Source organism: Hylobates moloch, unplaced genomic scaffold (assembly GCF_009828535.3).
Source record: "Hylobates moloch isolate HMO894 unplaced genomic scaffold, HMol_V3 SCAFFOLD_6, whole genome shotgun sequence".
Lineage (NCBI taxonomy): Eukaryota > Metazoa > Chordata > Mammalia > Primates > Hylobatidae > Hylobates > Hylobates moloch.
Window position 1 is genome coordinate 127,916,504 of NW_026652281.1, and position 22,178 is coordinate 127,938,681.

The 22,178-nt window shown below is 42.7% G+C and overlaps 1 protein-coding gene across 1 annotated transcript; it reads left to right on the forward strand.

Annotated features, from left to right (window-relative positions):
- The first annotated feature begins 17,770 nt into the window (after positions 1-17,770).
- Positions 17,771-19,959, forward strand: IRGM (immunity related GTPase M). The gene is made up of 2 exons (XM_032158380.2): positions 17,771-18,465; positions 18,956-19,959. The coding sequence occupies exon 2, from the start codon at positions 19,381-19,383 to the stop codon at positions 19,924-19,926; it is 546 nt and encodes a 181-aa protein (XP_032014271.1). The 5' UTR covers positions 17,771-18,465; positions 18,956-19,380; the 3' UTR covers positions 19,927-19,959.
- The last annotated feature ends 2,219 nt before the right edge of the window (positions 19,960-22,178 follow it).

Here is a 22,178-nt window from a genome sequence, read left to right on the forward strand (position 1 = left end):
CTACAGATTCAGTGCTATTCCTATCAAACTGCCAATGTCACTTTTCACACAATTAGAAAAAACTATTCTAAAATTCATTTGGAACCGAAAAAGAGCCCAGTCAGCCAAAGCAATCCCTAGCAAAAAGAATACAGCCAGAGGCATCACATTACATGTCTTCAAACCACACTATAAGGCTATAGTAACAAAAACAGCATAGTACTGATAAAAAAACAGACACATAGACCAATGCAACAGAATAGAGGATCCAGAAATAAAGCCATACATCTACTGCTATCTGATCTTCGACAAAGTTGACAAAAACAAGCAATGAGAAAAGGGCTCCCTGTTCAATAAATGGTGTTGGGATAGCTGGCTAGCCACACACAAAGGAATAAAACTAGACCCCTAGCCAGGTGTGGTGGCTCATGACTGTAATCCCAGCACTTTGGGAGGCTGAGGCGGGTGGATCATGAGGTCAGGAGATGGAGACCATCCTGGCTAACACCGTGAAACCCCGTCTCTACTAAAAATACAAAAATTAGCTAGGTATGGTGGCAGGCGCCTGTAGTCCTAGCTACTCGGGAGGCTGAGGCAGGAGAATGGCGTGAACCCGGGAGATGGAGCTTGCAGTGAGCCGAGATTGCGCCACTGCACTCCAGCCTGGGTGACAAGGCAAGACTCTGTCTCAAAACAAAACAAAAAAACAACTAGACCCCTACATTTCACCATATACAAAAATTAGCTCAAGAAGGATTAAAGATATAAATATAAGACTTCAAACTATAAGAATCCTAAAAGAAAACCTAGGAAACACCATTCTGGACAATTGGCTTTGGGAAAGAATTTATGACTAAGTCCTCAAAAACAACTGCAGCAAAAACGAAAGTTGACAAGTGAGACCTATTTAAACTAAAGAGTTTCTGCACAGCAAAGGAAACTATTGATAGTGTAATGAGAAAACATACAGAGTGGGAGAAAATGTTCACAAACAATCCATCTGACAAAGGTTTAATATCCAGAACCTGTAGGAAACGTAAACAAACCAACAAGCAAAAACCAAACAACCCTATTAAAAAGTGGGCAAAGTCATGAACAGACACTTCTCTAAAGAAGACATCTAAGTGGCCAACAAACATAGGGAAAAATGCTCAACATTACTAATCATTAGAGAAATGCACATCAAAACCACAATGAGATACCATCCCACATCAGTCAGAATGGCTGTTATTAAAAAGTCAAAAAATAACAGATGCTGGTGAGGTTGCAGAGAAAACAGAATGTTTATACATTATTGGTGGGAATGTAAATTATCCCAGCCACTGTGGAAAGCAGGCTGGAGATTTCTCAAAGAACTCAAAATAGAATTACCTTTCGATCCAGTAATCCCATTACTGGGTATATAGCTAAAAGAAAATAAATTATTCTATTGAAAAGACATATGCACTCGTATGTTCATCACAGTACTGTTCACAATAGCAAAGACACAGAATCAACCTAGATGTCCATCAACAATGGACTGGATAAAGAAAATGTGGTACATATATATCATGGAATACTATGCAGCCATAAAAAATGAATCACATCCTTTGCAGCCACGTGGATGTTACTGGAGGCCATTATCCTATGCAAATTAATGCAGGAACAGGAAACCAAATACTGCATGTTCTCACTTATAAGTGGGAGTTAAAAAAATGAGTATTTGTGAGCATAAAGATGGCAACAGTAGACACTGAAGAAAGGGGGGAGGAAGGGAGGGGTCTGAGTATTAACGAATGATTGGGTACTATGCTCACAACCTGGGTGATGGGATCAATTGTACCCCGAACTTCAGCATCACACAATATACCCAGGTAAGGAACCTGCACATGTACCCCCTGAATCTAAAATAAAAGATGAAATGATTTAAAAAATTAAAAATGGACTAAACATAAAAAGAAGGTAGTAATGGAAGAAATGAGAGGGGTAAAGTATAATATAGAAAGAAAAAGTAAAATGGTAAAAATAAGTTCTTCCTTACCAATGATTACTAAATATAAGTGAATTTAACTCCCCAGTCAAAAAGCAGAGGCTCCTATAGAGTCATGTCAGATATAAAGATACACAGGCTGAGAGTGAAAGAATGGAAAAAGATATTTCATACAAATAATAATGAAAAGAGATCAAGGCAGAAATTTCCCCAATAATAGTTGGATAATTCAATATTCCACTTTCAATAATGGATAAAGCATCCATACAGGAGATCAATAAGGACCCAGAGACATTAAGCAACACTAAAAAGTAAATAGACCTAACAATGTAGAACAATACACTCAGCCAGAGCAGATTATATATATATTTTCTCAAGAGCACATGGCATATTCTCCAGGATGTTAGGCCACAAAATAGGTCTCAGTGAATTTAAAAATGTTGAAATCATGCAAAGCATCTTTTCTGACTACAAAAAAACAACAAAAACAACAAAAAAAACCTACAAATCAATAAGAGAAGAGGACCTGGAAGATTTACAAATCTGTGGAATTCGACAGCACACTATTACACATCCAGTAGGTCAAAGGAGAAATCACAATGGAAATTATAAAATACTTAGAGATGAGTGAGAATAAAAGTACAACATACCAAAACTAATGTGATGTAGGGAAAGGAGTGCTCAGAGGGAAGTTTACAGGTGTAGACACCTACATTAAAAAGAAGAAAAATCTCAAATTAACATAACTTTACACCTTGAAGAACTAGGGGAAAAGGGCAAATGAAACTCAAAGCTAGTGGAAGGAAACAATAAAGATGAGAGTAGAGTTCAATGAAATTGAGTTAGATAAAATAGAGAGAATCAATAAAAACATCAGTTGATTCTTTGAAAAGATTAACAAAATTGACGAACCTTTAGTTAGACCAGCAAAGAAAACCAGAGGAAACACAAATAACTAAATCCAGAAATGAAAGTGAGGACATTACTTACCAACCTTACAGAAAAAAAAAAAAGATTATCAGAGAGAATAATGAAAAATTATTCACCAGAAAATTAGATAACCAAAGGCAATGGACAAATTACTACATACACAAATGACCAAAACTGACTTAAGTAGAAAATTTGAACCCATAAATGCTAAATGAATTGAATGAATAATCATGAAACTCTCTGTACAGGGCGACATCAGCAAGACTTTTCCAGCTGCTGCTTGAGGGTCTGACACCAGGGAGTTCTAATTTCTGGAGGGATCCAAAAAACAGGAGTAGGAATTTGCATTTTTTATTCTCTATGCCCTTTCAGGGCACCTCCCTTTATCTCCTTGGCTGGGAAACCATGGTTTTTCCCTTGCTGAGGAGACCCACTCGTAAGGCAAAGGGCTGTATGGGCCTTTTATCATGAACATATAAATGAACAAATTGTGTGTGTATGTGTGTATGTTGTGCGTGTGTTTGAATAATTATTAAATTCAGCACACAGTGTCTGCCCTGAACCAGCACATTACACCAGGGAGTAGATACTCCAGGGACTCCCAAAACACCCACACTTTGGAAGCAGAATGGTCCAAAGTTGTAAACAAAGTTGATCATCCCCTGTATGGTATGATCAACACTGTGTTTGAAATGCTTGTTCTTTGGTGCTGTAAAGAAATAGCACTTGAACATAAATTTAATTTTCTCAGCAAGGCCATTTTTATACTTTCTGCAGAAAGGGTACACTCGCTAGCAGTTTTGCCACAAGAGTACACTGAACGAAGGAGACAGGGTCATTTATAACCTGATGCATCCACCTTACTGCTGTGTCTGGTTTCTGTTGGCTGGAACAGGACTACACATTCTGTATTTGTCTTGATTGGCTAGGAACTTAGAACTTTTTAAAAGGGGCAAAGGCAGAGAACAAAGGAAGGAGGCAGTAACTTGTGGAATGCTGAGAAAGGTAAAAACACCTTCAAATAAGGAAGAGGAACAGGCAATGACCTAATGCTTGCTTGGATGAGTATAAGCATGCTAGGGCAAATATTTAGCCTAAATTGTGGGAGCTAAGACATAAAGTACATTGATTTCTTTATTACAGCTAACAGATATTTAAGGATGTTAGCATGGGTCTTTGAATAAATTTTCCTTCTAAGAGAAGTTACTATTTATTCCTAATTAGACAAGGAGGAAAGTCTTTGAAGAGGAACCTCTACTTTACTTTTCACAATTCCTTCTCTTCTTATTTCATAATTCCTCTTCAAACTTGTTTAATATGTTTTGACTTAATTGCTTTGTTTGTCTTTCTAAGAGAAGTAATTTTTCTGAATAGGGTGGAGGAGAGTTAGGAGTTAACTCTGTAAGAGTGGCAGAGACAAGTTTTTGTATAAAACTTCGAAAGCAGGGAATAATAGCCTACAAGAATAAGTACACTAATAACAAGAGCGAACAAGGTGAGAATTGAAGTAAAAATTTATTTTTATCCACTTAACTAATGTTTTTTTATTATTATTATTATTTATTTATTTATTTATTTATTTATTTATTTATTTTTGAGACGGAGTCTCGCTCTGTCGCCCAGGCTGGAGTGCAGTGGCGTGATCTCAGCTCACTGCAAGCTCCGCCTACCGGGTTCATGCCATTCTCCTGCCTCAGCCTCCCGAGTAGCTGGGACTACAGGCACCCATCACCACGCCTGGCTAATTTTTTTGCGTTTTTAGTAGAGACGTGGTTTCACCGTGTTAGCCAGGATGGTTTCAATTTCCTGACCTCGTGATCCACCTGCCTCGGCCTCCCAAAGTGCTGGTATTACAGGCGTGAGCCACCACTCCTGGCCGTTTTATTATTTTAGAAAAAGGATTATTTATTTTTGAATTTTTGGCAAGTTTATTGGATAGGGCTGTTAATCCTTTTAGCGCTTTTGTTATAGTTCCATCAGGGCAGTATTATTAGGAACAAAGGTACAATACTGAGTTTTAATTATGACACAAACATCTCCTTTTTCTGCTGATATTATATTTAAAGCTATTTTATTTTTCTAGGCCATCTGGCTTAGCTTAGCTATCTCCTTGATGCTTAGCAATCTCTTTGATGACATCCTCAGTGTAATGTATGAATTGTTGCTGATTGTAGTAGATATAGTTTATTTAGTCTACATTTTTTTATTTATAGTTACTTACCAGAACAACGTGGATTCAAATTTTGCAGCTGTTTGATTTTGTGCTTTAAACTTATTTGGCACTTCTCATAGGACCTTAATAGCATTTACGTAAACCTGAGGATTAAAGGACTCATAAGGAGTTTCTCTTGGCCTGTGATGCTTTGTTTTTACTTTTTTAGATTGATGAAATGCCAGGGTGAAGGGGATAGCCAATTGGATTAGAGCACAAGTACTGCTCCAATTATTTGGCAGAGTGTCTAGTAAAGGTCCTTCACAGTACCACCATACATTTGCTTGGGGCTGGCTAAGCATGGACTGATGGGCAATCTCTTGGAAATGCTTGAGCTCCTTGCATGTATTTATGCTTCCAAAGAACACCAAGTTTTCCTCTTGCCGTGAGAGGCATAAAGTAAACTTGGCATTTAGAGGTGGAAGCTGGATTGCCTTCAGGGGCTGACCAGCACAGTGTTGAATTTCAGGAAATAGCAGAGAGAGCTCGGCATGATGGATTATCCTAAGCAGTGGGATTCTGAAAAAGAGCCACCATACAGTCCATATCTGTTCAATGAGGAGACCATCTGAGTGGAAAGGGGATAATCTGGGCCTCTGGCCTACCATGCATACAAGCGTAATAATCGCTTTTATTTAAAATGCGGATGGAATATTTAATCCATTCCAGCTACGCATTTGCATCTTGATATTTTGTCTCGGTGGCTAAGGTCTGTCTGTCTTAGATCTCTTATTTTTGCAATAGACACTCTAGTTTTACTAGATGTAGGAGCAACCAGTGTGGGATCTAGAACTGAGGCTACTGAAGAAGGGGAAAATGGGGTAATAATGCGTATCTTCTAGAGTTAGTTAAGGTGGAGGTGGTGACGGAGAGAAGGACAGGGTTACACTGATAAGGCTAACAGTTAGAAGGGGTAGTCTTTTTAGTGAAATAGATGAAGGGTTTTAGATCTGCACAAACCTTTTTCGTGGAAGTCTAACTTTGCTACTGAGTAGTTTAAAGGACATAGTCCTATTTACTACAAGGTTACCAGGCTGTAGGAGCAGAAAATCAGCGTCTTGGCTGCAGGTGATCACAACGATGAGTGCTAGGGGTAACTGTGTCAATTAGAGGGCCAGGATATAAATATTTGTGTGAAAAGGCTGTCATTGATCTTTTACATTTCCACAAGGTATGATAGAGCAAGCATTAAAGGCAATGGTCTGAGGCAGACTTAGTTACATTAATAACAAAGGAGCTAGTAACAGAATAAGGAAAGAAAAGGAAGCAATATAGAAGGTATATGAAAATTAAGGTTTCTTTAACTTTAACTTAGTAGGGCTTGATCTCAGTACAGTAACCTAAGATGTTTTCTTGACTCGAGTATGGTGGGTCCGTTCCTTCTCGGCTGTGCGGATGGCAGTCTCAGTTGTTAACAGCATAAAATAGGGTCCTTCCTAGGCTGGCGCGAATTTTTTTTCTATCTTTTGATGAGGATGTGATTTTTAGGCTGGTGCTGGTGTACTGGAAATTCTAGCGGTGGTACCTGTGCTAAAAGACTTTTAGTTCTGAGGGAAGGGAAAGTGGAAGATAAATTAAGTATATCATTTCTGCTGCATATCTTGGGGCTTGAGGCCTCATGGTGATGCCTCCCACTCCATTCCTGCTCAGCGCCACCCAAGGGACGCAGCAGCCTTGATCCCTCTTAAGGTCTTGGCTGTCTTGTGGCCTTCACCACCCCTGCGTGTTGTGGCCTTGGGGATGAGGGGCCTTGTGACTTACCTGGCTGCCTTTGGGCCTTAAGAAAGCTAAACACCATTTTACATTTGACAATGCTTTTTGTATGATTTTATACCAGATAAGTTAAATTTTACCTTTATATTAATGTGCTATTAATGTTAAACTTAATTTTAATAAAATCTTGGAGACATTATTTATCCAATTGTAATGTCTGACTATAAGGTAAGATTTTTATAGACTCTTTTTAATCTTTTATAATTTTTGTTAAAGAGCAGGCTAGTGCTTTAAGAAAAATCTATTGTGCTTTTATTTTAATGTCCAGTTCACAGAAAAACTGGATGATACATCTTTAACTTTAGCCAGTATGTTTACACACAGAATTTCATTTACAATTAACATTTTAAAACTTGCTTAAACCTTTAAAACAATTTTTTTAACCTTTTAATATAGGTAAAAATCCATATTCTTATGCCTCCTTATAATCCTGTTATTAAAAGTATATTTTATTTTTCTTACATACTTTGTACATAAACTGTTTTTTAAATAGTTTTACATTTAGGAGGCCTAATTAAGTTAAATTATACAATATTTCTTGCATAAATTCCTTTTTATAACTTTTCTTATGACTTTCACAGACAATCTTCAACATGTCTTAACTTTCTGCCTTCCTTTTACACTATTTCTTTTCTTAGTTTCACCTCTGGGTCTTTCTTGATTTCTGTCTCTTCCAGTTTCTCTTACTCTTTCTTCTATTTCTCTCTCTCTTATTTGCACTGTTATTTTCCTCTCTCTCATTTGCACTCTATTTTTCTTTCTCTCTCTGTCATCCTCTGTTTCTTTTTTCCATTCTGAGTTCTCCTGGTCTTGCGGGCTGGCGGGGCTGGGCAAAGGCATGGGCCTTGCCCCCAAGTATGCGCTGCCGTCTATTTCTCCTGTTTTTATTTTTTTCTGATTTCATTTTTTACTTTTTTTCCCTTTCTTCCTACACTTAGTTTCTCGGGCTGGGTGGGATTTGCACAGCTGCAGTCCAGGCCCCGGGCCTTCACCAGCCTTGAGGTTTGGCAGATGCCTGCTGCAACTTGCAAGAATTGTACCTTTTCACCTCTTCTGCTCTCCTCCTGGTGCCGGTCCTCACTCTCTTTTTCACATAGAGCTGGGCTGGGGAGAGGGACTTGAATTTTGGCACGCCTGTCTGTTTGGCACCATGCTTGCTGTTTTTGCTCTCTTTCTCTCTGACTTCCTCTCCTAGTTTCTTTTTCCTCTGCTGGTCTTTCCTTTGCCTCTGCCAGCCACCTACGCTGCTGTTTTCCTCCCTCTCCCTCCTCTTCCTCTAGGGAAGCCACCGGGGAGAGGAGCTTAGCCTTTTTCTTTCCTTGAGAAGAGAGGGAAGGGGAGTTTTGAATATATATATATATATATTTCTACCAGAGGCTTGCGTGAGGTTCAACCCCCTCTCAATGGGGATTTCTCACCCTTTTTGAGGTTCAACTTCTCCTTCAATGGGGATTTCTCACCTCTTTTTTGACCTCCAAGACATCCTGACTAAGGAATACTTCACTGCCCCCTGTCGCTTTCTTTCCTTAGTCCCGACTAAGAAATGCTTTATCGCCCCTGCAGTTTCTCTCTCCTTGGTATGTCCTAACCAAGGAATGCTTTACCACCCTGCAGCTTTTTTTTTAGTCTTGACTACCAAGGAAATAGTTTACTGGCTCTCCTGGTGTTTTTTTCCTTGGTCTGTGCACACAGTTTCCTGGTTCAGGTGACATATGAGGATCTTTTACTCCAGGTCACTGGCCAGTGTTTGTTTGTTTTTTTTTTTTTTTTGCGTTGCTGAGAGTCCAGGTTTATTTGTCACACTGGGTGGGTCTCGAGTCCTTATCCCTGAGGCCACTGCAATGAGGCAGAGGAGCGTGCTTCTTCATGAGAGAGGACTGGAGACCACCCCCAGAGGAGAATGTATCCCCGTACCAGCCACCAAATTGTTTGAAATGCTTGTTCTTCGGTGCCATGAAGAAATAGCACTTGAACATAAATTTAATTTTCTCAGCAAGGCCATTTTTATACTTTCTGCAGAAATGTTACACTTGCCAGCAGTTTTGCCACAAGAGTACACTGAATAAAGGAGACAAGGTCATTTGTAACTTGACGTGTCCACCTTACTACTGTGTCTACTTTCTATTGGTTGGAACAGGGCTTCACATTCTGTATTTGTCTTGATTGGCTAGCAATCTAGAACATTTTTAAAAGAGGAAAAGGCAGAGGAGAACAAAAGAAGGAGGAAGTAACTTGCAGAATGCTGAGAAAGGTAAAAACACCTTCAAATAAGGAAGAACAGGCTGTGACCTAATGCTTGCTTTGACCAGTATAAGCATGCCAGGGCAAATATTTAGGCTAAATTGTAGGAGCTAAGAACATAAAGTACATTTCTTTATTATATCTAGCAGATATTTAAGAATGTTAGCACAGATCTTTGAATACATTTTGCTTCTAAGAGAAGTTACTATTTATTCCTAATTAGATGGGAAGGAAGGTCTTTGAAGAGGAACCTCTACTTTTCACAACTGTATGAACCGGTTACAGAAAAGAGAAATGTTCTTTAGAGAAAGTGACAATCCTCATGGAGAAGGTGAAAAAATCCTGAAATTTACTGCCACACATGCATACTTTCAGAAATTTGCGTAATTGTAGAACTCTTCTTCCCATTTGATCACCCCACCCCATCTTTTTGTTCTTTATTTACTATTATTTCAGAGGGATTCAGGAAAACAAGAGAGATGAATGCATGAATTCCACTCTACACTGTGCCATGGAGCCAAATTTACTTTAAGTCCACGTACTTGGTGAATTTAAATGGTTTAAAGCAACAGTAAGGGGGAGGAGATGGGCTGCAGAAGAAATTGCTTCGGTATCGTAAAGTGATTGATAGAAATAGTAGATTATCATTCCACAGATTGAAGATAAATTTCATGAACATTTCTAATGGATGACTTGGGCGTAGACCTACCAGAATCATTGGAGTCATTCCTAGTGATGACAGCAATCTTTGTTTTCTACAATTCTTGGTTCTTCCAAGATCCAGCAATAGGGTGTTGATGGTTTAAGACATAAAGACAATATAATTCTTACTTTCATCTCATTTAATCTTAGAGGCATTTGGCCAAGCTATTTTAGTTTAGGTTCCACAAAAGCAATGCCCCCAAAACAAGGACTTGGCTACAGATAGATTATCCTGTGGGTGATCCTGCCTTATTTAACTGGGGCTCAATCCAACACGCATATGTCCCCAAACTGTCCAACTGGGACAATGTGGGCAGCTTGGACCTGGCTCCCAACCCACATTGGTAAAGGTACCCCCCAGATATTTCCTCCTCTCTATTTCTAGGCTGAACATGCACACTGGGCAAATGGGCTGTCTTGGATCTGAAGGCTGCTCTAAAGCAGAAAAGCAGAGAGACATGTTGGGAGGACACCTAATTCAAGTTAATAGAGTTGGCTGGCCAGTTTACAGACTCTCTCTCTCTCTGTTTCTCTCTCTTTCCCTCCCTTGTCAACTTAAGAATTTGGGCAGTTGATTCAAAATTCTTGCAAAGGCAGGTTTGGGTAACTAGGGTCTATTGCCAGGCACTATTGATGACAGAGTACATTCTCACTGAGCATCCTCCACTGGGTGCCAGCAAGCTCCTGGTGTCAATGGGGGGGAGGTTGTTATGTGCTCAGGTCCACATCTCTGATGGATATATTGAATATTACCCATGGATACCCAGCTAAAGTCAGCAGCATGCAGAGATGAAGAGTTCAAAAGAGGCAACGACTGAGAAGAGCTAGGATGAAAGAGAACCAGCCTACAATAGACGGGAAGTAGCCCTTGTTCCTGGTCATTCCTTCCTCCGTGTTCCTTCTGTCAGGGACCTAGATACACAGCAGGCATGCCCCTATACCCCCGCCTACTACCCAGTCTCTACGTGAGTTGGATAAGGAGTACTTTATTCTACATTCTTGGATGAACATCAGCTAGAACAACGGAATAATAATGGGAATTTAAATAATTAAATTCTTCAGGATTTCTTGAGTGCCTACACATACATTATCTACTTCAACTTCATAAAGCCTGAATGAAATGAAAATAACTTTAAGATAATGAATCTCACACGCAGTGGAGGAAAAGCTCCAGACACTGGCTGAGGAGGACCTGGGACCTCAGCCCATTTGCAGGACACTTTCTCTTCTATCAGACACCCATCCTCCCCTCCATCTGCAGCCTCCCACAGCCGGGGACTAACCATCAGAAAAACACCTAGTATCTCTTCCCTCACTTGCAAATTCCTCACTAAATGCATCTCTTCTTGCTGCCTTTTACTTAACTGGCTGCACTTGGCTCAGCCCCCTCTGCTCCTACTGTCTTTCCAAGAAAGTCACATCTGATGGATGTACATTTTTTCGGTTTTGGAAACTGTTGGCTGTTGCCACAACAAGGAGGTAAGACGCCCTGGCAAAATCCTTTGGCACCTGCCTTGCTGTGGCTGAGTGGGGCTGGGCTGTGACGGCAAGAGATAGAGGGGCCCTCGTTATGGGCGAAAGCTGCACAGGGCTCTTTGCATACTAGGGCACCAGAAGTTTTCTTAGTGTGGCACCCACAGCCCTGAGGGGTATCACTGATGATTAACATCCAAAGAGCCTGAGGCCCAAAGCAGAGATAGTAGCTCCAAATCTCTCATTAGGTGGAAGACTGAGATTCCCATCTAACTTTTTTTTCAAACCAGCCAGAGTATTTGGAACAGAAATGCCTAATTTGCCTGTTAAAAAGTAAGAGAGTGCTGATATTTAAGCTCTGGCTGGAATTTAAGACTCTGGCTTTTTCTTGAAAGCTCCATATATGAAAAAGAAAAGTGAAATCAGATTATGCTTTTTCCTCTTCCCAACAAAGCCAGTATTTCCAAGAGTGAAAGGCTCTCTGTCCAGGACTCAGGCTGACCGGTGTGGATGGCTCAGTGAGAGAGGGGAGAGTCAGAAGCCACTGGGGCCAAAACTAGGGTTCTCAGTGACTGAGAGGAGCGGACAAGTCTTCAGTCAGCAGAGCTGGATTTGGGATGACAGACCAGGATTTCTGGGGTCAGTGCAAAGGCCAGTGAGAGCCTCCTCCTTCACTTCCTGCGCAGCTCCTGGGGTCTTCTGCCTCCACAATGAGTACTGGTGAGTCTGAAATCTCTTCTCTGCCTATGCTCCACTGAGGGAGACCAGGCCTTTGGGTCCTAGGGGCAGAGTGAGATAGAATTAAGGAATCTGCTCTGGAATCACTGAAAGTGACTTGATGCCTTCACATCACTGCCCCATGCATCACAGCCCCAAAAGGGACACATAATAGTCCCCAAGAATTGGCTGGAATACTACACAGCTTTGTTAATTCTCTGGCTATGCTCAGGCAATATCCTCTCTCCCAGTCACACTCAGATAATCAGAAGTCCAGACATTCTAATAAACAAGCCCTAACCCTTGTTGAACTTAAATCTCCCTCACCCCAGCTCAGTCCCACCTTGGAGTGAGAAATCAACAGTAGGGAAAAGAAAAGAGTCAGCTTCTGGTCTTTTCTTTCCCCTACCTCCTCTGCTATGAGCGTCTGATGTTTGGGACCCTTACAAGGTGTCTGAGTGGGAGTGGGGAGGGTGGTGAAGGGTAGAGAGGTGGGGAGAGGAGAGGCAGTGGTGAAAGTCAGGACAAGTCTCGCTTATGATATGGTTGCAATCTGGCCTTAATGGCCTCTGGGGGGTGGTGAATGTTACTGCCTATCCTCTAGTATGAGAGACCCTCTCTGATATTCCTTTTGGGATCTTTGAGATAGGCAAAGCCCTAATCCGCAGATTTCCTCTCACCTCCTCGGTCTCTGCAACAGGTGGGCCCAGTATCTTTCAACTGAGGTCCTGTTGTTGACTGTGTTCTGCACACTGGGCTCTTCCCTCTAACCTTTACTGTTGGCCTTTGGTGAAGGCACATCCACACGCCCTTTCTGCCTCCTCAAACTGACAGTTGTCGTGTTCTGACCCAGGCAAGGAGTTAAGGGGGCAAAGCCAATCTCACAATCTCATAGCTGCATAAGTGGTTTTGCAACTTCTTAGTTCTGTAAATCTCCAGAAAGTAGACACACTATCATCTTACTAGCTCATAGCCACCTTGTGCTGCGGCATCTCTTCACTTACTTTAAACACCCTGGGGACTTCTCTTATGGTCCCCATTTAAAACAGAAGGAAATGAGATTCTCTGACATGTGAAGCAGATAACCAAGGTCACTGCTAGTATAAACATGCATGTGCAAGTGTCTTTTTCATATAATCACTTCTTTTCCTCTGGGTAGACACCTAGTAGTGGGATTGCTGGGTCAAATGGTAGATCTACTTTTAGTTCTTTGAGGAATCTCCATACTGTTTTGCATAATGGTGGTACTAGTTTACATTCCCACCAGCAGTATAAAAGGTTCCTTTTCACCACCTGCACGCCAACATCTGTCATTTTTAAATTTTTAAATTATGGCCATTCTTACAGGAGTGAGGTGGTATCTCATTGTGTTTTTAATTTGCATTTCTGTGATTATTAGGGATGTTGAGCATGTTTTTTCATATGTTTGTTGACCGTTTATCTTCTTTTGAGAACTGTCTATTCATGTCCTCTGCCCCACTTTTTGATGGGACTATTTGGTTTTTTTCTTGCTGATTTGTATGAGTTCCTTGTAGATTCTGGATATTGGTCCTTTGTCAGATGCGTAGTTTGCAAATATTTTCTCCCACTCTGTGGATTGTCTGTTTACTCTGCTGATTATTTCTTTTGCTGTGCAGAAGCTTTTTAGTTTAATTAGGTCTCATTTATTTATTTTTGTTTTTGTTGCATTTGCTTTGGGATCTTAGTCATGAATTCTTTGCCTATGTCAACGTCTAGAAAAATTTTTCCAATGTTATCTTCTAGAATTTTTATGGTTTCAAGTTAGATTTCAGTCTTTGATCCATCTTGAGTTTATTTTATTATTATTATTATTTTTGAGATGGAGTCTCACTCTGTCACCAGGCTGGAGTGCAGTGGCGCAATCTTAGCTCACTGCAACCTTCACCTCCCGGATTCAAGCAATTCTCCTGCCTCAGCCTCCCGAGTAGCTGGGACTACAGGCGCGCATCACCATGCCCAGCTAATTTTTGTATTTTTAGTAGAGACAGGCCATTTCACCACCTTGGCCAGGATGGTCTTGATCTCCTGGCTTCGTGACCCGCCCACCTCAGCCTCCCAAAGTGCTGCGATCACAGGCATGAGCCACCACACCCGGCCGAGTTTATTTTTATATAAGGTGAGAGCTGAGGATCCAGTTTCATTATTCTACATGAATCATCACATTGATTTTTCCCTCAGCCTTCTCTGATAACGATCAAACAGAGAAAAAGCCTGGGATTTGATCCACATTGGTTTCTAGGCTCATGGAGTTCTCTGATGCACCAGCCTCCACATCTGTGCTAAGGCCAGGTCTTACTTTGCTATAAGTACCTTTGTTTGGGGATCAAGATAATTGGCATGGAATTCACTATATATAACCTCACATGGGAAATCTATTAATCTGTGTTCTTCATTCTGCATGTTTTACTCATGAAATTAATTCATTGGATTATGACCACCATTAAAAAACAAACAGATGAAAAACATTCATAGAATGGAATAGGAGTTCTAGGGTGTATTTAAGGCAAATTGTTCTGTAATACCTCACATTCACCTGTGTGCAGGTATTTGTGTGCATGTGTACTTGGTTCCTATATGCTCACTTAGTAAATTTAGGAATATGCTCCTTCTAGGATCTGGTTCATTTTTTTTTTTTTGTATGGCTGCCACTCTATAATTGAACCTGGCCCTGTGACTCCCTTTAGAAGGGCCTCCTCCTCCTCTTCCAAAAGGACTCCTCTGCCCCTGTCTGGAGGAAGGTATCTGGCAATATATCTGGGCAAGATATTCAAAGAGCCGAGCTTGGAGCAATTGTAACCCAGGCTGAATTCTGATGACCTCTTCTAAACTTCCAGGTCAGTGCTCCTGGAGGCTCATGCACACAAACACATAGGCACACTAATGACACCTGAAAGACACTCCAATCTCATGCAGAGGAAACCACACCCTCACTAGCCTGGCAGTGACACAGGGGCCTGGGCAGGCACAGCACAGAAGAGTCCTGGTGTAACTGAGATAAAGTATCTCAATTGTACAAATAATTGTTTTTGGCTCGGTTGTGTCCAGTGTGCAGCTGGTGAGCCTTCACCATGGGCCCAGGAGAAGTGGATCATATGATCGAGGCCTGGGGGTGGGACAGTTGGGCTGGGGCTGCAGGGGCTAAGGCTCTTTTCCATGGGGCTCAGCACTGGTGGACAGGTAAGCAGACAGGTTTGAAGATGCTGGCTCCGTTCACAGACATGGTCACAGAAAAAGCCTGGAAAACTATAGGGTTTTCGGCTGACCTCCCACACTCACCATGGACAGTCAGTACCCTGCACTGGCCCGTGTCGTACCCAAGCAGAGTTTGCTTGAAAATCGGATGTATATTAGTAGACCCCGTGCTCAGCAGGGACAGTTTAGATAGGGAAGTTAATTTATCTGTCAATTAGTAAGTTAACAACACATAAAGTGTACTGTGTTTTATTAATCAAACAAAAATATGTTAAACACCTGCTGGGCACAAGGAGTACAATGGTAAAGAGTCTAGTGGAAATATTTAATGGTTAATGCCAAGACCTGTGTATGTATTAATATGATGCCAATCATTTAACACCTGATGAAGCAATAGTTTCTGGGACTTCTTGGGTTAGAAAATGACCCCGCCACAGGCCCAAGCCCATCCCCTGCCCTGCATGTGCTCCTGCTTCACTCCCTTGTGCATCTATCGGGTATAATGTTGTGGGGAAGAAGAGTGCTCGATTCCTCACCTTAACCAGCCTGCCAGCTATCCATGCTGAGACATGGCAAAACTCCGAAGGCCAGACCTCCCCACTCCATTCTCCTGCTAGGCTGCTGAGGGACTCCATTCGAACCTGGTAATTACCCTGACCCCTTCCCTCTAGATTCCATAGGTTACCTCTTCCTCTTTGTGGGCTAACTAAAAGCAACCATATCTAAGTAGTATTTGATGAGAAGAAACTAGTTATTTACGTAAACCAAAATAATTAACGTTACAACGGAGAAACTTTATATAGCAGCCACAGATGAAGCCTGCCATGAGGAAGTCAATGATCAGTTGCTGCTCTCGCCATATGGTGGGTTATAAAATCTTCCCAAGACAAGTGAGGCACTGAGAAATTGAAGACTCATATACATTCCAGAGAACAGGGCCTCTCTCATCCATCTCTCCCATTAGGGCCTTTCCTCATATTTCATAGATGGACAGCTGGAGCCAGTTCTCTGCTTCCTGGGCCCTCTAAAAGGGCCAAAGACTTGGACAAATCCATTGTCCTGGGCACTCAGGAGGCAAGATTCTGTGTGTGCATGAGTGTACGAACATGTGTCTCGTGAGAGTGTGAGCACTGGGCACACGAAGCATGAGTGAGGGTAGGTGAGTGAACGTGCGTCAGCCTACGAGTGTATATATATGTGCACAGAGTGTGTGAGCATGTGTGCACCAAACATAAGTTTGTGTGAATGTGGCACCACGAGTGAATTTGTGTGTTTGTGTGTGGGGTAAGTGAACATGTTGCAGCCTGAGTGAGCAAGTGTAGTGTGTGCAACAGGGATGAATGTGTTTATGTATTCATGTTTACACATGTCAGCTTAAGTATGTTAGGGTGTGTGAACGTGTGTCAGTGTATGCGTGGGCCTGTGCAGAGTGCAAGTGAGTGTATGTGTGTATGCCGACGGTGAGTGAGAGTGTGTGTGTGTCTGGGGGGGTAAGTAAACATGGCTGGGCATGGGTGAGTGTGCACACCATGTGTGAGTGGCTGTGTGCACAGCATTGCATGTGTTCACAATAAGTGTGTGAAACAGACCTGCCAGGCCATGCTAGTGAGAGGTGACAGCATGCTGGCAGCCCTCGCAGCCCTCTCTCGCTCTCGGAGCCTCCTCCGCCTTGGTGCCCACTCTGGCCATGGTTGAGGAGCCCTTCAGCCCACCACTGCATTGTGGGAGCCCCTTTCTGGGCTGGTCAAGACCGGAGCCGGCTCCCTCGGCTTGTGGGGAGGTGTGGAGGGAGAGGCACGGGCGGGAACGGGGGCTGCAGGTGGTGCTTGTGGGCCAGCTCGAGTTCTGGGTGGGCGTGGGCTCCACAGGACCCACTCAGAGCTGCCGGCTGGCCCTGCCGGCCCCTGCTAGTGAGGGGCTTAGCACCTGGGCCAGCAGCTGCTGTGCTCGATTTCTCCCGGGCCTTAGCTGCCTCCCCACAGGGCAGAGCTTGGGACCTGCAGCGCCATGCCTGAGCCTCCCCCCACCCACCCCCTACCCACCCTCCACCAATTGATTGGTGAATGCACCAATCGACACTCTGTATCTAGCTAATCTAGTGGGGACATGGAGAACTTTTGTGTCTAGCTCAGGGATTGTAAATGCACCGAACAGCACCCTGTGTCTAGCTCAGGGTTTGTGGATGCACCAATCGGCACTCTGTGTCTAGCTAATCTGGTGGGGGACTTGGAGAATCTTTATGTCTAGCTAAGGGATTGTGAATGCACCAATTGGCACTCTGTATCTAGCTCAAGGTTTGTAAACACACCAATCAGCACCCTGTGTCTAGCTCAAGGTTTGTGAATGCGCCAATCTACACTCTATCTAGCTAATCTAGTGGTGACGTGGAGAACTTTTGTGTCTAGCTCAGGGATTGTAAACACACCAATCAGCACCCTGTCAAAACGGACCAATCAGCTCTCTATAAAACAGACCAATCGGCTCTCTGTAAAATGGACCAATCAGCAGGATGTGGGTGGGGCCAGATAAGAGAATAAAAGCAGGCAGCCCCAGCCGGCAGTGGCAAGCGGCTGGGGTCTCATTCCGCGCTGTGGGAGCTTTGTTCGTTTGCTCTTTGCAATGAATCTTGCTGCTGATCAGTTTTTGGGTCCACACTGCCTTTCTGAGCTGTAACACTCACCACGAAGGTCTGCAGCTTCACTCCTGAAGCCAGTGAGACCACGAAACCACCGGGAGGAACGAACAACTCCAGACACGCCGCCTTAAGAGCTGTTAACACTCACCACGAAGGTCTGCGGCTTCACTCCTGAGCCAGTGAGACCACGAACCCACCAGAAGGAAGAAACTCCGAACACATCCGAACGTCAGAAGGAACAAACTGGACACGCCGCCTTTAAGAACTGTAATACTCACCGCGAGCGTCCGCGGCATCGTTCTTGAAGTCAGTGAGACCAAGATCCCACCAATTCCGCTAGGAGTAGAGATTCACATCACCTTCTTTTAATCAGTCTCAAATACCTGGCCCCTGGGGGAACCTGCAAGAGCCAGGTTTGACCAATGCAATGATAATTGTCTAATCACTGCCTCGAAAAAGAGCAGAGCATTTGAGTATGCTTTCTCCTTCTCTCCCTCACTTCAGTTGGGCCCAACATGACAATCCTAATGGAAGCTCGGGGGTCAAGGGCTGGTGGCTTACTTCCTACGTATTGCAGCATTTCAGTACTGCTCTGCACGTGTGCTTCCCCCACCTGATGAGGTAAGTGTTAAACAGGGACGACCACAGCTTCAAGTAAGCAATGGGAATGGGATGTTTTATGTCCTCTGGCGCCATCTTCAGCAGAGAAATATGTAGGTCACTTTTACTTGTCTGGTCTTGGTCGTGAAATATGTACTGGAACTTGTGAAGGAGCAGACCTATATTAGGATAGAGTAAGAGGGAAAGACAAAAATCTCTTGGGCTTTTCAGGAGACTTGGTTAATTCTCTGCTTTTCAAGCCGTCTCATGACCACATTCCTGCTTTGGAGGCTGACTGTTGGAGGCACAACCGGCCTCAGGGCATTCCTCAGGGACCCTGCCTTTCTTGCTCCCTGAAGGAATGTGCACATTGCTTGAATAAAAACAATCAAAAAACACTCAATCAAAATCATCTTTGCTGCAGTCTTCATTGAGGGCTGGGGATGCTAAAAGTCAGATGATTCATGTGTACCCTGTCCATCCTAACTCACCTGCTCTTCTACTTCCGCAGCTTACTCCAGTGCCCACAGATACGACGGAGTTCCCAAGTGCCCCTCACATTCGATTAGCTGCGTCCTTTACCTCTTTTTGCCACGCCATAAGCATTGGGTTTTTTTGTTTGTTTGTTTGTTTTGAGATGGAGTCTCGCCCTGTTGCCAGGCTGGAGTGCAATGGCGTGATCTCGGCTCACTGCAATATCTGCCTCCTGGGTTCAAGCGATTCCCCTGCCTCAGCTTCCTGATTAGCTGGGACTACAGGCGCACGCCACCACGCCCAGCTAATTTTTTGTATTTTAGTAGAGACAGGGTTTCACCATGTTGGCCAGGATGGTCTCGATCTCCTGACCTCGTGATCCGCTCGCCTCAGCCTCCCAAAGTGCTGGGATTAAAGGCATGAGCCACGGCGCCCGGCCAGCATTGGGGTATTTTATTGAAGATGGAGGCCATGAATGTTGAGAAAGCCTCAGCAGATGAGAACTTGCCAGAGGTGATCTCTGCCATCAAGGAGACTCTGAAGATAGTGTCCAAGACACCAGTCAACATCACTATGGCAGGGGACTCTGGCAATGGGATGTCCACCTTCATCAGTGCCCTTCGAAACACAGGACATGAGGGTAAGGCCTCACTTCCTACTGGGCTGGTAAAAGCTACCCAAAGATGTGTCTCCTATTTCTCTTCCCACTTTTCAAATGTGGTGTTGTGGGACCTGCCTGACACAGGGTCTGCCACCAAAACCTTGGAGAACTACCTGATGGAAATGCAGTTCAACCAGTATGCCTTCATCATGGTTGCATCTGCACAATTCAGTATGAATCACGTGATGCTTGCCAAAACCACTGAGGACATGGGAAAGAAGTTCTACGTTGTCTGGACCAAGCTGGACATGGACCTCAGCACAGGTGCCCTCCCAGAAGTGCAGCTACTGCAGATCAGAGAAAATGTCCTGGAAAATCTCCAGAAGAAGCGGGTATGTGAACACTAATTCCTGTCTTCATTAAACATTTTCCGTCTCCTCCTATTGCTTCCTTTTCTTCTTTATTTCACTGGACTCATTGAAACACACCTGGTGCAGAAGGGTATCTTACAATTTTAGGGGGCATGTAGAGAGTGGGGTTGTGTTGTTCTTTGAGATCTTTTGGGTGTTGGGGCCAAGATTCCCAGGCAAGGCTGCTTGCTTCAAAGGTCTTTTCCCTTGACAGAACTCTCCACCAGGTGCTAAAAATGATCAGTGTCTTAAAATGGATACAAGATTATATCATCAGGGTCCTAGCACTCTCAAACTGAGTCATTTGAGAAGACTTTAATAATGAGGGTATTTTCAAAGGTGTGGACAGGGTGTAGGGAGACCACCAAGACAAAATGTTAACCCCACGGTATAACCTCAAGGCAAGTAACGGTCGGGAGGAGACCTCTCCAGGTTTGAACAGGCAAGTAGAGAGGCAGGTTGCTTGAATCTCAAGATGGAGTTTATCAGTAATAATAAAGACTTCTGGGCTTACAAACACACAACTGAAATCTACAATAAAACCTCTAAAACAGAAAAAATAGTAACCACGTTAAAGGGTTCTAAGTTCTTGTTTTATCCAGAGCATGAGTAAAGATGTTGATTAAGTTTAAACTATGGTTTATAAGTAATGCCTAATATCTTAAATCACTAACAAAGGAATATAAACTGTGCAAATAACTTGCAAGTGACAAGAAAAACAATAGTATAACAAAAATACACTCAATCCAAAGGAAGGCATCAGAAAAAATATAGCACAAAATAAAATGTTACATATAAACTGAAAATATCAATTATATTCAGTGTCATTGGACTAAATGTTTTAGTTAAAAGTAAAATGATCATCAGGCTGGATTTTAAAATTCTAACCATATATATGCATGTAATTTTTCTTTTTCTTTCTTTCTTTCTTTTTTTTTTTTTTTTTTGAGGTGGGGTCTTGCTCTGTCGCCAGGCTGGAGTGCAGTGGTGCAACCTCAGCTCACCGCAACTTCCGCCTCCCGGGTTCAAGTGATTCTCTTGCCTCAGCCTCCCAAGTAGCTGGGACTACAGGTGCACACCACCACGCCTAGCTAATTTTTGGATTTTTAGTAGAGATGGGGTTTCACCATGTTGGTCAGGATGGTCTCGATTTCTTGACCTTGTGATCTGCCCGCCTTGGCCTCCCAAAGTGCTGGGATTACAGGCATGAGCCACTGCACCTGGCCACCACATATATTTTATAAGTGACATGCTAGATAAGGATACAGAAACTATGCAAGAAAACCTACCCCTCAAGTCCCAAGTCAAATAAAGCAATTGTAAGCCAAATATATAGTAAATAATGTTTCAGAGAGATGCCTGTATAGATGGTAAAAGCATTCATTAAAAAACCAAAAATACACCCAATAGTCAGGCTGGTTTTAAACTCTAGCTTTTGGAGGGGAGCGAGAGAGTTTTCTGTGCTGCTGAAGGGTCCTATTTCTTTTCCTTTCTTTCATTCATTTTCTTAAAATATCTGCTTTATTGAGATGCTATTCATATACGTAATTTAAAAAAATCTGTATGGCAGTAAAAGATGTGTGCTTATAATTTAAACAGTACACAATTATGCACTAGTATGTAAGTTCTATTTCCTAATAATAAGAAATTGTTAAAAATTTCTTCAAAGGAGGTCTTCATGTACTGATATAGAACAATTACCAACATGTTAAAGAAAAAATAGGTTGTTAGACATTATTTAAGAAATGCTTCCATGTCTGTAAAATAGAGAAATAGCTTGCGCATACTTGCTCATGTATACATACAATAGTTCTGCAAGGATATTATGATCATTTCTAAGGGGTAAGGGGTGGATAAATATGGAGTGGGAAGACATATTATTATGTACTCCCCTTTTTTGAGACAGGGTCTTGCTATTTTGCCCAGGCTGGAGTGCAGTGGTGCCATTATTTAATAGCTCACTTGAGCCTCCAACTCATGGTATCTTCCTGCCTCAGCCTCCTGAGTAGCTAGGACCACAAGCACACAAATTATGCCTGGCTGATTTTTAAATTTTTTTGTAGAGACAAGGTCTCGCTATGTTGCCAGACTGGTCTTGATTATTCTGGTTTCCACCCCCTGTACTGAGAGTGAGCCATGAGTTCCCTGCCTGGCTGTGCCTGAGGTCAGCTCCCAGACCCAGGAGGACTGCGAGGCAGAGATGGACGAAGGGTTCTTGTACAGAGATATCTGAGTATTACTCAGCTGGC

What these genes read in the sequence shown, in the direction of transcription:
- IRGM (XM_032158380.2), top strand. Translation starts at nt 19,381, where the DNA reads ATGGAGGCCATGAATGTTGAGAAAGCCTCAGCAGATGAGAACTTGCCA.